The sequence below is a fragment of the Chrysemys picta genome, chromosome 22, assembly GCF_011386835.1.
Source record: "Chrysemys picta bellii isolate R12L10 chromosome 22, ASM1138683v2, whole genome shotgun sequence".
Taxonomy (NCBI): Eukaryota; Metazoa; Chordata; order Testudines; family Emydidae; genus Chrysemys; species Chrysemys picta.
Genome location: NC_088812.1, coordinates 6,967,948 through 6,983,335, shown reverse-complemented (window position 1 = coordinate 6,983,335; position 15,388 = coordinate 6,967,948). Strand labels below are relative to the sequence as shown.

The 15,388-nt window shown below is 66.2% G+C and overlaps 1 protein-coding gene across 3 annotated transcripts in view; it reads left to right on the top strand.

Moving 5' to 3' along the window:
• Positions 1-15,388, top strand: part of PKN1 (protein kinase N1) — a 48,422-nt gene that overhangs the window by 30,406 nt on the left and 2,628 nt on the right. For 2 of the 3 annotated variants that reach the window (XM_024110029.3, XM_008173440.4), the window contains exons 3-21: positions 302-447; positions 1,835-1,964; positions 2,949-3,094; positions 4,828-5,041; positions 5,326-5,526; positions 7,065-7,174; positions 8,022-8,165; positions 8,633-8,708; positions 9,094-9,244; positions 9,741-9,843; positions 10,428-10,501; positions 11,316-11,382; positions 11,719-11,810; positions 11,960-12,136; positions 12,640-12,702; positions 12,954-13,030; positions 13,741-13,883; positions 14,340-14,447; positions 14,850-14,930. In XM_024110029.3, the coding sequence (XP_023965797.2) occupies positions 302-447; positions 1,835-1,964; positions 2,949-3,094; positions 4,828-5,041; positions 5,326-5,526; positions 7,065-7,174; positions 8,022-8,165; positions 8,633-8,708; positions 9,094-9,244; positions 9,741-9,843; positions 10,428-10,501; positions 11,316-11,382; positions 11,719-11,810; positions 11,960-12,136; positions 12,640-12,702; positions 12,954-13,030; positions 13,741-13,883; positions 14,340-14,447; positions 14,850-14,930 (2,303 nt within the window). The remainder of the gene's footprint in view (positions 1-301; positions 448-1,834; positions 1,965-2,948; positions 3,095-4,827; positions 5,042-5,325; positions 5,527-7,064; positions 7,175-8,021; positions 8,166-8,632; positions 8,709-9,093; positions 9,245-9,740; positions 9,844-10,427; positions 10,502-11,315; positions 11,383-11,718; positions 11,811-11,959; positions 12,137-12,639; positions 12,703-12,953; positions 13,031-13,740; positions 13,884-14,339; positions 14,448-14,849; positions 14,931-15,388) is intronic. The other variant, XR_010594449.1, reaches the window with a different exon arrangement.

Below are 15,388 nucleotides of genomic sequence, written 5' to 3'. Positions count from 1 at the left end.
TGTTAACCCATGTGAGGCTGGGAATGGGGCCAGCGTGGCAGGGCCAGAACCAGCCCCAGTGAGGGACCTGCCAGCAGAGATGGGGGCAGGTCGGTGAGAGCGCCCCTCCCCCTCCTCATCCAGCCCCCCCATCCAGGGGGCACGACACCCCCCCAGCAGGGATTAGACACCTGGGCTCTGCTGATGCCCCTCAATCCTGACCCGTAGCCCCCTGCTAGCCCTGCCCTGGGCTCCTGGGTCCTGGAGGGGCAGGGCCACCCCCTGCCGGGCACTGCTGACCCTTCCCCCTCCCCCCTTGCAGATGTCCCCCAGTCACCCAACAGCCTGAGCCGCTCGGCCGCCAACAAGCACCGCCTGGCCGGGCTGGAGAAGCAGCTGAACATTGAGCTGAAGGTGAAGCAGGGGGCAGAGAACATGATCCAGATGTATGCCAATGGCTCCACCAAGGTGAGGGGTCCCGATCCCTCCTCCACCTGCCTCCTATCCCACCCTCCCCTGCCTGGCCTCTGCCCCAACCCCCACCCTGCCCCCCTAACCTCCATTCCACCACCTCTTCACCCCCCAAGCTCCTCCCCCATCCCGGCCCCCCTTGGCCCCCTGCCTCCCAATTCCCCTGGTCGCTTTGCCTCTCCAACCTACCTCCCGGTCCCCTTCCTTCTCCCCTCCCCCCACACCCTCCTCCACCTCTACCTGCCCCCTTCGCTCCCCGCCCCCCAGATCCCCCTTCCCCTGCCCTGGAGGCTCTGGGACCGAATTCCCAAAGAGGCCTCCAGCCCGGAAAAACTGGCACAAGGAGGAGAGAAGACATGTAGCCCCCCCACCCCCGCTAGGTAGCTCCCACCCATCCGTCTGCTCTGGGGGGCCGGGGGGGTCATACGGCCTGTAGCAGGGAGCTGGTTTTAGCAGCAAGTAAAAGACCTGGTTCAAAGGGACCCCACCAATGGCCCTGCCCCTCCCCCTCAGCATACCCCCCCCCCAGCGTCCCAGGCCACAACCCCCAGCCAGCGTGTGGTTCCTGGGGGACCTGTTGACTACAGTGAAAGCATGCTCCCCCCGCCCTCGTCAGCCCCCCTTCTCCAACCTCCTGCCAGCCCCTCCCCTGCCCTCCTCAGCCACCTCCTTTCTCCAGCCCCCAGCCCCTCCCCCTGCCCTCATCAGCCCCCTTCCTTCCCCAGATCTCCGCCAGTCCCAGGCCTGCCCCCCAGCCCCACCCTCCTTTCTCCAGCCCCTCCCCCTCCTCAGGCCTGCCCCCAGTCCCTCCCTCTGCCCTCCTCAGCCCGCTCCCTTCCCTTGCTCTCTGCCAGCCCCAGTCCTTCTCTCTTTCTCCCCCTCATGTGTATCTCCCACAATAATAATCAGCCACCCCCTGCCCAGCCCCAGCTGCTCCCCCATTGCTCAGGCCGGACCCAGCTCCCCCCACCCCGCTGCTCTTGCACAGAACCCAGTGAGCACCTCTCGAGGGCTGACAGACTATTTAAAGGGACGCCGCGCGATTCCCAGACACGTCCCCGCTCCGTGACTCAGTTTCCCCCGGGGTAGTGACAGTGTTGTGGCTCTGGCGGGGAGATCTGGGGAAAGCAGCAGGGAGGGGTGAGGTGCTGGTGATGCCCCCAGCCCCAGAGCTCCCCCCCAGTGGGGAGAGGGGATCCTGCTCCCCAGGGCCCATCCAGCCCCCAAGGGGCACAAGGGGTTTGCCCCACAAGGGCCGGGCTGGGACATGGAGCTGCCCCTGATATGGGGGGGGTCAGACTCATGGGGGTAGTGGGGGGGAGGGCGCTCTTCAGACAGCTCTGGGCTGAGCAGCCCCCCAACCCTATCCCCTGTCTGCCCCCAGGACCGGAAGCTGCTGCAGACGGCCCAGCAGATGCTGCAAGACAGCAAGACCAAGATCAATATCATTCGCATGCAGATCCGCAGAGCCGCGCAGGCCGACGTGGTACCACCCGATGGCGAGGACGGGCAAGGTGGGAGGGGCAGTGGGGGGAGGGGAAATAGGCTGGGGAGCCATGGGGCACAGGGCAGTGGGGGGGTGGGGGGACAAGGAGGGGTGAGGGATGGGCAGCAGGGTGGGGGCCGGGGTGGTGTCCATAAGCTCCTGCTGTAGATACTCACCCTGCCCGAACTCCCACAATCCTCTGCTCCCCACAGCCCTGCTCACTACACTGCTGTGGGGCTGCTCTCCCAAGGGTCAGGGGGTGGGGCCCGGCGAGCAGATCCTGGAGCCCTGTCAACTTGGGAGGTGTTTATCCAGCGAACCCTCCCCCTGGCGTCCCATGGCCCAGCCACAGGGTAGGGATCCCCCCCAAACACTGGATCCCCCGGGTCAGGGCTCCCCCAGCACCCAGGTAGCCTAGCTACCCCTCCCCCCCCGCCAACGCTGCTCAGTGGGAGGGAACCCTGGCAGCTTTGGCTACAGCCAGGCCCATGGGACAGGCACAGCTGGCGGGGGGGGGGGGGGGGGGGCACAGCTCTACTGCTATGCAGGGTGGGCAGGGAAGGCGGCAACCCAGGGAGGCCCTCCCTTCTCTCCAGAGCCCCTCAAGGAGTAGTGAGCCCGGCTTTGGTCATTAATTCCTAGCCTGGTGCTCACCGGTCAGCCCCGCGGAGCTGAGACACCTGGAGAGGAATTGGCTGAGGTTAATGGGATAGGACACTGCCATGCGCCCCAGCTCCTAGATGTGCAGCCACCTCTGGGGTGGGGCACGGAGGCTGGCTATACAGGGACCCCTGTCCCGGTGCTGAGATTCAGCCACTTCTGGGGTGGGACATGGGGGCTGTTTGAGTTCACAGCTGTGAACCTCAGCTCCCTCTCCACTTCCAGGGCTGGATGGTTGGAATAGAACCCAGGAGTCCTGCCCACTGTTCTATGGCTGCAGGGCAGGGCCTCTGGGTCTGCAGGGAGCTCCCCCTCCAGGGCAGGGGTCTGACCCAGCACTGTCCCCCCGCAGGGAATCTGGACCTGAGCTGCATGGAGCTGCGCATCGAGGAGCTGCGCCATCATTTCCGCGTGGAGCACGCTGTGTCCGAGGGGGCCAAGAACGTGCTGCGCCTGCTGGGCTCTGCCAGGACGCCGGACCGCAAGGCCATCGCTGAGGTACTGTCTGCCCCCTCCCCCCCCCCCCCCGCGTCCTCTCCTCGAACTCCCCACACACACAGGGCTACCGCTGAGGTACTGTCCGTCCCCCTCCCCCCCCGGCCTCGCCTCGAACTCCCCACACACACAGGGCCACCGCTGAGGTACTGTCCGTCCCCGTCCCCCGCAAGGCCATCGCTGAGGTACTGTCTGCCCCCCCCCCCACCCGGCCTCTCCTCGAACTCCCCACACACACAGGGCCACCGCTGAGGTACTGTCCGTCCCCGTCCCCCGCAGGGCCATTGCTGAGGTACTGCCCCCCCCCCACCCGGCCTCTCCTCGAACTCCCCACACACACAGGGCCACCGCTGAGGTACTGTCCGTCCCCGTCCCCCGCAAGGCCATCGCTGAGGTACTGTCTGCCCCCCCCCCCCCCCCCGCGCGTCCTCTCCTCCAACTCCCCACACACACAGGGCCACCGCTGAGGTACTGTCTGCCCTCCCCCCCCCCCGGCCTCGTCTCGAACCCCCCACACACACACATACAGAGCCATCTCTGAGGTACTGTCCCCCCCCGGCCTCTCCTCGAACCCCCCCCCCGAGCCATCGCTGAGGTACTGTCCCCCCTGGCCTCCCTCGAACTCCCCCCCCTTGCACAAGGCCAGCGCTGAGGTACTGCCCCCCCCGGCCTCTTCTCAAATCTCCCCCCACAGGGCCATCACTAAGGTACTGCCCGCCTCCCAGCCTCTCCTCGAACCCCCCCCCCCCCCCCCAGGGCCATCACCGAGGTACTGTCCCCCCCTACAGGGCCATCACTGAGGTACTGCCCCCCCAGCTTCTCCTCGAAACCTCCCCCCCCCCACACACACACAGGACCATCGCTGATGTACAGTCCCCCCCCGGCCTCTCCTTGAATCTCCCCTCCCCCCCGCAGGGCCATCGCTGAGGTACTTCCCCCCCTCCCCCCATGCTGCAGGGCCATGGCTGGGGTACTGGCCCCCCCCGGGCTCTCCTCACCCCCCCCCCAGGGCCATCGCTGAAGTACTGCCCCCCAGACCCTCTTCTAACACCACCACCCCCTCAGGGCCATCACTAAGGTACTGCCCCCCCCAGCCTCTCCTCGAACGCCCCCCCCAGGGCCATCGCTGAGGTACTGCCCCCCCCCCAGCCTCTCCTCGAACCCCCCCCCCCCCACAGGGCCATCAACAAGGTACTGTCCCCCCCTACAGGGCCATCACTGAGGTACTGCCCCCCCAGCTTCTCCTCGAAACCTCCCCCCCCCCCCCCCCCCACACAGGACCATCGCTGATGTACAGTCCCCCCGGCCTCTCCTCGAATCTCCCCTCCCCCCCCGCAGGGCCATCACTGAGGTACTGCCCCCCCGCCCCCCATGCTGCAGGGCCATGGCTGGGGTACTGCCCCCCGGGCTCTCCTCACCCCCCCTCAGGGCCATCACTGAAGTACTGCCCCCCAGACCCTCTTCTAACACCACCACCCGCGCAGGGCCATCGCTGAGGTACTGCCCCCCCTCTAATCCCCCCTCCACAGGGCTATCGAGGAGGACAGGGGTCCCAGGGCAGCAAGCAGAGGTGGCTGTCAGGGGGAGCAGGGGGTATTGGGGGTGGTTTGGTGCACAGGACTGGGGTTTATCTGTGGGTGCAGGGCCAGGGTACCTGGGGGGCTATGGGGGGCAGGGTGAGTGCACGTGGGGACACGAGGGTCTCAGGGGCCATGCCCATGCTGTGCCCGTTGCAGGCCCAGGCGAAGCTGACCGAGTCAAGCCAGAAACTGGACCTGCTGCGCCTGGCGCTGGAGCGGCGCGTGGGGGAGCTGCCCGAGGATCACCCCAAGGGCTGCATCATCAAGGAGGAGCTGATCATGGCCACCTCGTCCGCCTTCAGCACCCGCAACAACGCCCCCTACCAGCACAACCAGTACAGCACGCTCTGCAAGCCCTCGCCCCTCACAGGTACCCGCCGCCTGGGTAGCACCCCCGGGGGCCACTGGCAACAGTCCCACTGGGGCAAACGCCAAAGTACCGGCCCCCTGGGGCAGCGCCCCCTAGCGCCCTACAGGTACCAGCCCCCAGGGAACAAGAAGTCCGTGAGAGAGCTGGAATAGAACCCAGGAGTCCTGGCTCGCAGCCTCTTTCTGCTCTAACCACTAGCCCCCCACTCCCCTCCCAGAGCTGGGGATAGAACCCAGGAGTCCTGGCTCCCAGCCCCCTGCTCTAACGCCCCCCACCCCTTGCAGGGATGCTGGAGGTGCAGCTGCTGGGCTGCAGCGGGCTGCTGGAGTCGGTCCCTGGCCGGACCCGTGGGGGTACCGTCTCGCTGCCCTGCAACAACCCCGGCGAGGCGCGCCCCTCCTTCATGAACCGCAGCGGGCGGGGGCTCTACAGCCGCAGCGGCAGCCTGAGCGGACGGACCATCCTCAAATCCGACGACTTCAGCAGTGAGTGAGCCGGGCGCCCGGCCCCTGGCTGGGAACCCCCGGGGGTGGGGGACTGTGCTGCAGGGGGGATTGGAGGCATGCAGGTGGGGATGGGGGAGGGGATCCCGTAGGATTGCTGCAGAGAGGGAGGGAACTGAAGGAGGGTGTTGTGCTGCAGGGGAGGGGGATCAGAGGGATGTGGGAGGGAATTGGGGGGGTGCTGTAGAGGGGATGGGGGAAGGGATCGGGGGTGCTGTGTGGGGGTAAGGAAGGGGGAGATGGATTAGACTCTGTCTGCCTCAGCACAAGGCTGGCTTGGAGGTGGAGGATGGTTGTTGATGGAGGCAGGAGGTGGTTATAAGGAGTTGTCAGCTGGCAGGCATTCGGGGGGCATTGGCACTGTCCCCAAGGCACACTCCCCGCAGCGCAAGGCAGGGCGGTTTCCCCTTGGGGAGGAATCATGACACAGAATCTGGGGAGACCCTCAATAGAATTAATTTATTGTCAATGCCCCAGTCCTGGGGCAGAGGTGGGCACAGTAGCATTCAGGGCAACCCAGGACCACAGCCCTGCACCAACTCTTGATGCCCAGGAAGCAACTCTGCCCCAAGCACTGACTCTCGCTGGAGAGACCCAGGCTGGGACAGTGCCACCAGCAACACGCAGCGTGTCTCCCGAGGCTGAACACTCACTCGCACGCAAAGAGCATCAGGCTGTGTAACAGCATCCCCTGGTGGCTACTGGTACAGTAGCATGGTACCCACTATGTCAGAGGTGGACAAACTATGGCCTGCAGGACTGTCTTGCCTGGCCTTTGAGCCCCTGTCCCCTCCCCCACTGTCCCCCTCCCTCGCAGTCACGCCGCTGCGCGTGCAGCGCTCTGGGTGGCGGGCCGCACACTCCTGCAGGGCAGCGCAGCAGCGTGTCTGGCTCTGGCCGGGCGGCACGGCGGCCAGACATGCTGCTCTGAGCGGCATGGTAAGGGGGTCAGGGCCAGGGGGTTGGATAAGGCATGGGGGATCCAGCGGGGAAGTCAGGGAACAGGGAGCAAGGGGCGGTTGGATGGGGCAGAGGTTCTGGGGGGCGGTCAGGGGACGGGGAGCAGGGGGTGGTTGGATCGGTGTGGGAGTCCCGGGGGGGCCTGTCAGGGGGCGGGGTGTGGATAGGGGTTGGGGCAGCCAGAGGACAGGGAGCGGGGGGATTGGATAGTGGGTGGAGTCCCGGGGGGTGGTTAGGGGCGGGGGGGGTCCCGGGAGGGAGTGGTCAGGGGACAAGGAGCAGGGGGGGTTGGATGGGTCGGCGGTTCTGAGGAGGGCATTCAGGGGGCAGGAAGTGGGAGGGGCCGGATAGGGGGCAGTGACCAGGCTGTTTGGGGAGGCACAGCCTTCCCTACCCGGCCCTCCATACAATTTTGCAACCCCAATGTGGCCCTCGGGCCAAAAAGTTTGCCCACCCCTACACTATGTGCTGGGAGCTTCCCAAATGCTCCGCTGGCAGGGCCCGGCTCCAAGGAGGCAGCGGTAGGACGGGCAGGGGATGACGCGCGCCTCTCCCCGCAGATGAGGTGAGCGCCGTGCTGAAGCTGGATAACACTGTGATGGGGCAGACGGCCTGGAAGCCTGTGGGCCAGCAGGCCTGGAACCAGACCTTTGCCCTGGAGCTGGAGAGGGTGAGTGTGTGGGCGAGGCGCAACCATTGGGCCCTGCTGCTCCAGGACGCTGGTTTCTGGTCGAAGGGCAGCCATGCACCGGAATCAGATGAGCCTCTCTGAGGGAGGTGGAGCCAGGAATAGAACCCAGGATTCCTGGCCCCCAGCTCCCCTCCTCCCTGCTCTAACTGCTAGACCCTACTTCCCTCCCAGAGTCAGGGATAGAACCCAGGAGTCCTGGCCCTCAGCCCTCCTGCTCTAATCATTAGACCCCACTCCCTTCCCAGCACTGGCGATAGAACCCAGGAGTCCTGGCCCCCAGCCCCCTCAGCCTGGTTGCTGCACGGCCCGCACTGCCGATCCCGAACAGAGCTGGGCTTCCAGTGCTCAGCTGCCCCGTCCCCCCTTGACCTTATTAACCTCTTAACCGCATTGGGGCACCTGGTTCCAACATGGCCCAGCCCTGATTCTGCTTCCAACATTGTCACTTTGTAGTGTGGACGGGCCCTCCCCCAGCCCAAAGTGTTTAGCAGGGCACAGCCAGCTCCCGTCTGCACTCCAGCTCTAATACCCCCCCCCAGGCCCAAAACTCGGCTGGGCAACTGCAGAAACAGCTACTGGAAGGGGTTAAAATGGCCCCACGTCAGTGGGAAACTGTTTACACTGGAACCTAATCATGGCTCCAGTGCTGGGAGCTGTTTTACTGCAGGACATTTTAGCCCAAATATCCAGCTCCTTTGCGGGGGTTGTGGGTGGAGCTGCCAGGTGGTGGGTGGGGCTTCCGCACTGTCTTGCCCCCCACCCCCAGCTGCCCCATAGCCCTGGCTGGGTCCCTGGGGCCTCTCTCACCCCTGGCTCTGCCCCCCAGGCGCGGGAGCTGGAGATCTCGGTGTACTGGCGGGATTACCGCAGCCTCTGTGCCTTGAAGCACCTCAAGCTAGAGGATTTCCTGGACAACCAACGCCACGAGATCCACCTGGACCTGGAGCCCCAGGGCACCCTGCTGGCCGAGGTGATGCCCGCGGGGGGCGGGATCGGGATAACAGGGAAGGGGAGCAGGCCCCGGGGAGGGAGGGGGGAGCAGGGAGCAGGTCCCAGGGGGGCGGGAGGAGGGAGGAGCAGGCCCTGGGGGGAAGGAGTGGGGAGCAGTCCTGGGAAGGGGAAGCGGGGAGCAGGGAACAGGCCTCGGGGTGAGGGGAACTGGCCGTGTCCCCTTCCCAACATCCATCAAGGTAAATTCACCGGGGGAGGGGGAAGCCCCTTGGCCCCGGACTCCTCCATACACGGCCAGTCACCCCATGGGCTCACTGGAGCAGGGCCTGTGCTGGCCCCACTGCACAGGGGGATGGGAGCTTCCCCATGTCCCCCAGGATCAGAGCAGTGTTGGGGGTGGTGGGGGGTGCAGTGACCTCACCCTGTCCTGGGCCCGCCCCTCCCTGCCCGGGCCCAGCCCCTCACCCTGGTCTCTTGCCGCCCCAGGTGACCTTCTTCGACCCCGTCATCGAGCGCATCCCCAAGCTTCAGAGGCAGAAGAAGATTTTCTCCAAGCAGCAAGGTGCCGTCTGGGGGGGGGGGGCAGGACCCAAATGCAGCACCCCGCGCCCTAGGGGGGCGCCTGCGTGAACTCCCCAGCCCAGAGTTATGTGTGGGCACCGGATGCCAGCCCGTGTCCCCCTCCCCCATTGGAAGCTGACGCTGCCCCATATCCTCATTCCTCCCTATCAGGACGGGCTCTGCCCCCTGTGCTCCTCCCTCTTCCTTGGGGGCTGACGCTGGGCTCTGCCCCATATCCCCCACCCCAGGGGACGGGCACTAGGCACCGGAGCCTCTTGCTGCTGAAGCTCCGGGTTCGGCTGCATTCCCAGTCCTAAAGCAGATCTGGGGGGTGACTGGAGGTATGGGGGGGGACCAGTCCCACCGTGACCTTTGACCCCCCCCAGGCAAGGCCTTCCTGCGCGCCCGTCAGATGAACATCGACATCGCCACCTGGGTGCGGCTGCTGCGGCGCCTCCTGCCCACCACCAGCTCCACCGGCGCCTACAGCCCCTCGGCCCACATGCCCTCGGAGCCGGGCCACCTCGGCCTGACCAGGTGAGCCCCTGGGGGTCCCTGGGGGAGTGGGGGGCTGGAGCTCACCGCACCCGGCATGGCCCCCTGGGGGGCTCATTCTGCCCTCGCTCTGGGGCCCGGCACTGTGGGGGTTGGGCAGGGCCCCCAGGGACAGCTCCCCGCTGTGGAGGGATAGAGGGGCAGGCCCCACACCCCTGGCAGGCCGGTCCAGCTGCTCCCCAGAGGGGTGTGGGGTGATGGGAGGGCCCAGATCTGTGGGGCAAGAGCCCAGATACTGCCAGGAGCCTGGGGGTGCCTCACCGCCCAGCTGTGGAAGGGGGCAGGAGGTTTGCCCGGCCCACCCCACAAATGCTTACAGGGAGGGGATCACGAGGGGGCAGCTACCTCCTGTTGTCAGACCCTCCAGCCTCCCAGGTGGGGTCCCCCAGCTCCAGCTCCTCCGGGGATCTGGGGGGAGGGGGTTATGGGGGGATCCCATGGGTCTTCCCCTCTGACCCCCGCCTTCCCTGCCCCGCAGAGACTTCTCCATCGAGAAGCTGAACCTGGACATGGATAAGTCGCAGCAGGAGCAGCCAGGCCAGCCGGCCGATGGTGGGGAGCGACCGGAGAGGGGCGCACTGGTAAGACTCCCCCGGCCACGTGGGGGGCTGGTCCTGTCCACTAGAGCAGCTCCAGGCAGCTGGGGGTTCAAGGCACCAGCCCAGTGCCTAGTGCAGCTCCCGGGGATGGCAGGGAAGGGCCGGGTCCCTGGCGCCAGGCACAGAGAACCGCCCACCCTGGGCTCCAGCACCAGCTATGGGGACCCAGCAGCCCACACCCAGCCCCACGGGGAACCAGTGCCAGACCCAGGGGAGGGAACGGACCCCCTGCCACCAGCGACTGGGGACCCGACTCTCGCTCCCTCCTGTCTGACAGGGCCATCGGCTGCGCCCAGAGTCCGTGGGGATGGGCACCCTGGAGATGAAGCAGGGAGTTGTAGATGGAGATTCCCTGCCTCATGGCTGGGCCCCTCTGTACCCCAGTGAGGAAGGCTAGGCCCTGCTGTCCCTCAGGGCTCATCCCTCAAACCTCTGGCACCACCCAGCACTGCCATGGGACTGTGGTGCCATCTCAGCTGCCCCCCAACACCTGGTGCAGCGGGCAGTGAGGGGGCCGGGTGAGCTCCTGTCTGGCTGACCCCCCCCCACCCCCGTCTGCCCCCCAGAGCCCGCAAGCAGGAGATGAGGAGCCGGTTCTGGAAGGAGACACCCGAAGGCCTGGGAATAGCACCCTGCACAGGTGAGGGACCCCTGCCCCCATGCTGCCCCCCATCTCCCCAGCCCCAGAGACCACAGGGTCCCTCCCAGTCCCATTTGCTCCTGACCCAGACCCCCGGCCGCTGTCCCCCCAACCTCGCTGGAGGTTGCCTCCGGGACAAGGGGGGGGAACTCCTTCCCCCAGCCCTGCTCCAGCCTCCCAGCCACTCCAGGGAGAAAGCTGGCAACAGGGCCCCACCCAGGTTGACACCTGCCACATGCCAAGCCCCTCCCCCACCTGCTGACCCCACCCCTCTATCACTGGCCCCTCCCTCACCTGCCAGCCCTGCCCCTCCATCCCATCCCTTCTCCTGCCTGCTGACCTAATTCCTCACCCACTTGCCCCTCCCCTCCCTCCAGACCCCTTCCCCACTTCCTGCCTTACCCCCCCCCACACACACACACTTGTTAGTCCCATTCCTCCCCACAGACCCCTTCCCTTACCCCAGAGCCTTCCTCGTGGGACCCCCGCTGGGACAGTCATCCCATCCCCAGGGTCCCACCCTGCCCCCCACAGCCCCCACCAGGGACTCTCACTGCCCAGAGCCGGTTGACAGAGGGAGTCGGGTTGTGGGGGGGGCAGGGGTGAAGCGAGCAGCCCCTTCCCCTCCTGGGGCTCTTCTCTCCCCCGAGGGGGTGGGGATTAGGGGGGCACCACTCGCAGCCCTCCCTGCTCAGGGTTGGGCCAGGGGAGGGGTAAGGGGACTCTCTGTCCCATGGTGTGCAGGTCCCTCCCCGCCCCACGCCGGCTGCCAGCCACAGCGGTGCCCAGTTCTCACTCTGCCTCTGCCCCCCAGGACGACGCCCTTGACGCTGGATGACTTCAGGTTCTTGGCCGTGCTGGGACGCGGGCACTTCGGCAAAGTGAGTCTTGGACCCAGCCCCACTCGTGCCCTTTCCCCCAGCCCCTCCCCCCAGTAACTCCTCAAGGGCTCCCCCCCACTCATTCATCTGCAGCCCCCCTGCTGTGGCAGGAAGTCTAAAGTGCCCCCCATCTAGGCCCTTCCCAGCGGGACAGAGAAACGACACAGAGAAGTGATTTGCACCCAGTCGTGCCACGAGTCCTTGCCAGAGCTGGGGAGAAAACCCAGGAGTCCTGACGCCCAGCCCCTGCTCTCACCACTAGACCCCACTCCCCTCCCAGGAGCCCTGGCCCCCAGCCGTGGTGCGGCCCCTAATGCCGGCTGTGTGTGGCTGCAGGTGCTGCTCTCCGAATACAGCCGCACAGGGGAGCTCTACGCCATCAAAGCCTTGAAGAAGGGGGACATCGTGGCGCGGGACGAGGTGGAGAGGTGAGTGCCCAGTACCCCTCCCTCTGCCCCCCGTGCCATGGAGACCCAGCCAGTTCCCTCTGGAGATCCCTCCTGAGGGCCTGGGGAACCGACTCCCTCACCCCACCCCTGCCTTTCCCTGCCTCTCCCCATGTCCCCCTCCCCCGCAGCCTGATGTGCGAGAAGAGGATCTTCGAGACGGTGAATAGCTCGCGGCACCCGTTCCTGGTGAACCTCTTTGCCTGCTTCCAGACGCCCGAGCACGTCTGCTTCGTCATGGAGTACACAGCCGGTGGCGACCTCATGATGCACATCCACACTGACGTCTTCACCGAGCCACGGGCCACGTGAGTGCAGGGCAGCCACGCGCCAGCCCACAGGGCCTTGCTAGCAGTCCCAGCCAGGCCTGGAACCCAGGGGTCCTGGCTCCCAGCCCCCTGCTCTAACCACTAGACACCACTCCCCTCCCAGAGCCAGGTGTGAAACCCAGGAGTCCTGGCTCCCATCCCCCTGCTCTAACCACTAGACACCGCTCCCCTCCCAGGGCCAAGAATGGAACCCAGGAGTCTGGGCTCCCAGCCCTCTGCTCTAATCACTAGACACCTCTCCCCTCCCAAGGCTAAGAATGGAACCCAGGAGTCCGGGCTCCAAGCACTCTGCTCTAACCACTAGACACCTCTCCCCTCCCAGGGCTAAGAATGGAACCCAGGAGTCCTGGCTCCCAGCCCGCTCTTGCTCCCCCACTGGGCTGGGTTTGCTCTGTATGGCAGAGCCAGCAGGGAGGGGCTGCCCCAGCACAGGCTGTAGCATTGACAACCCCCCCCCCCCCCGCCTCCATCGTCCCCTGCAGGTTTTACGCCGCCTGTGTCGTCCTCGGATTGCAGTTTCTTCATGAGCGCAAAATAGTGTACAGGTAAGAGACTCTCAATGGGGGAGGGGGGAACATTCCCTTGCCCAGCATGGGGCTCCCCGCTCTGCACCCTGCTGTACAGGTAGGGAAACTGAGGCACACAGCTGGGAAGGGACTTTGTGCATAGCTGGGGATAGAATCCAGGAGTCCAGACTCCCAGCCCTCCCTGCTCTAACCACTAGACCTCAGTCCTCCCCCATAGCCGGACTCCTAGCCTGCCAGCACACACTGACCCTCGCACCCTCCTCCTTCAGGGACCTGAAGCTGGATAATTTATTACTGGACAAGGAGGGTTTTGTGAAGATCGCAGATTTTGGCCTGTGCAAGGAAGGTGGGTGCTGGGCACAGGGCAAGGGAGGGGGGCAGGGGTACCAGGGGCAGTTATATGTGAGTGTCAAGATACTTTGCCACTGGGGCCCGTTAGGCAGCTGGGGGTCTCTATGCCCACTCCACCTGCCGCTGCAGTGCAGCCACCTCTGGGGTGGAACGTAGAAGCTGCTTATATGAGGTGGCTCACCCAGCGCCGGGGTGCAGCCACTTCCGTGGGGAGACGTGGCAGCTGTAGGACTCGGGGGGGGGGGAATGCAGCACTTTGGGACAGGAAGTGAAGGAGAGGCGCGTATCTGGCCGCAGGGGGATGGAAGCGCCGTGCTGGGGCACCAGGACAAACGCAGCTCTGGGGGGAGCTCAGGGGTTGTTAATAACCACCCCGAGGTATGGCAGCCCCTGCAGCACAGCGCCCCCTACTGAGCCCCCACCCCACCCCCTGCAGCACAGTGCCCTCAAGTGCCACACTGGGGTATTGGGGCCAGCCCTGCCTGAGGGGATAGCCTGCTCTCTGGGAGCTCTCTCCATGCACTGACCCTGCTTAGCTTGGGGGCAGTGGAAGGGGGGGCAGCGGGGGCAGGAGCCTTGGTGGGTCTGTGGCCTCCAGGGAGCTGGGAGGAAGCCCCGGGCATAGCCCCCACCCTGCGATGGGGAGGGGGTTGCTCAGTGCATGGGGGGGACCCCGGGGTTTAACCCTTTCCCCTCCCCGCTCAGGAATGGGCTACGGCGACCGCACCAGCACGTTCTGTGGGACCCCCGAGTTCCTGGCACCCGAGGTGCTGACAGACACGTCCTACACCCGCGCCGTGGACTGGTGGGGGCTGGGCGTCTTGATCTACGAGATGCTGGTGGGGGAGGTGAGTCGGGGGGTGGGGTCTTACCCTGGGCCTTCACATGGCCACCCCAGGGCTGGTCGGGGTGGGGGAGGGCAGTTGGAGGGGCAGGTAGGTTGGGGAGGGGCTCAGAGTGAGGACTAGTTCAGAGGGGCTCTCCCAGCAGGATGGGGGATGGGTCTGAATGAAGGGAGGGGGTGTGGCTTGGGCTGGGGGGAGGGGCCTGGTCACAGGCAGGGGGCATGGGGCGGGGGCACTTGGGACGGGGGGGGGGGCTGGGTCAAAGGTGGAGAGATATTGGGTAGGTTGGAGGTGGGGGGGCGCTTGGTTCAGGGTGGGGGGGCTGGGTCAGGGCTGAGGTGCGTGGGGTCAGCTCCATGGGGTTTGGGGGGGCGCTCGGGGCAGCGTGGTGGCAGGTTTGCGCTGGGGGTCGCTCTGAGCTGGGGGGACATTGACCCGCCCCCTGGCTCCCCCCCGCAGTCCCCATTCCCAGGTGACGATGAGGAGGAGGTGTTTGACAGCATCGTGAATGACGAGGTGCGGTACCCCCGCTTCCTGTCCACCGAGGCCATCGGCGTCATGCGCCGGGTGAGTGCGCCAGGCCTTGCCCCCACCACACACACTGGGGCTGGGCCAGGGAACAGGGCAGCTCCCGAAGGGCCTGTTGGAGCAGGGGGTGGGCTCTGGGAGGAGGGGCTAGACACCGGGGGGTGGGGAGATGGGCACTGAGGGGAGGTGGGGGCCCTGCCCCCAGCGTGGAGTAGCTCCTGCCCCTCCAGTGTATGGCTCATCTGGTCAAGCTATCCTCATGCTCCAGGGCTCTGCTCTGGGTGGGGATCAGGAAGGGTGGCTCAGTGCAGCGCCTGTGTTCCCCTGGGGATGGAGAGTGGGGGGGGGTCTCCAGTGGTGGCGAGTGGGGATGGGGGATCTCCAGGGCTGGAGAGCAGGGGTGGGGGAAAGGCGCTGGAGCGTGACTGTGTCTCTGTCCAGCTCCTGCGCAGGAACCCGGAGCGGCGCCTGGGCTCCAGCGAGCGGGACGCCGAGGACGTCAAGAAGCAGCCGTTCTTCAGGGTCAGTCCCCACCCCCATGTTAACCCCCCTCCTTCTTCCCCCGACATCCCGCCCTGCGGCCACCCCCCCACTCCCACTCCAGACAGAACAACCCTCCACTGCAGCCCCCGTCCCGGGCTACAGCCTGGCTCCTGCTGGGATGCCCCCTGTGGATGCTGGCACTGCCACGCCTGGCTCAGCCAGCAGGAGGCGATGCCCCCTCCCTCCATATCCAGGATGAAGTGCAGCCCCCTTGGTCTAAGATCATGTTAGACAACAGCGCTCCCTGGTGCTGCATGGGGGCATTACAGTCAGCACTGACTGCCAGGGGAGAGCGCCCCCTGTTGTGCCTCCCACCCTGCAGCTGCCTTCTGCTGCCCAAGGCTTGGCCAGGGCCAGCCCGGCCTAGCCTGGTGGGAGGTTCCCAAGGGCAGGGCTAACTCCCAGTCTGGCTGCAGCCTCCCCCACTCACTCACTGC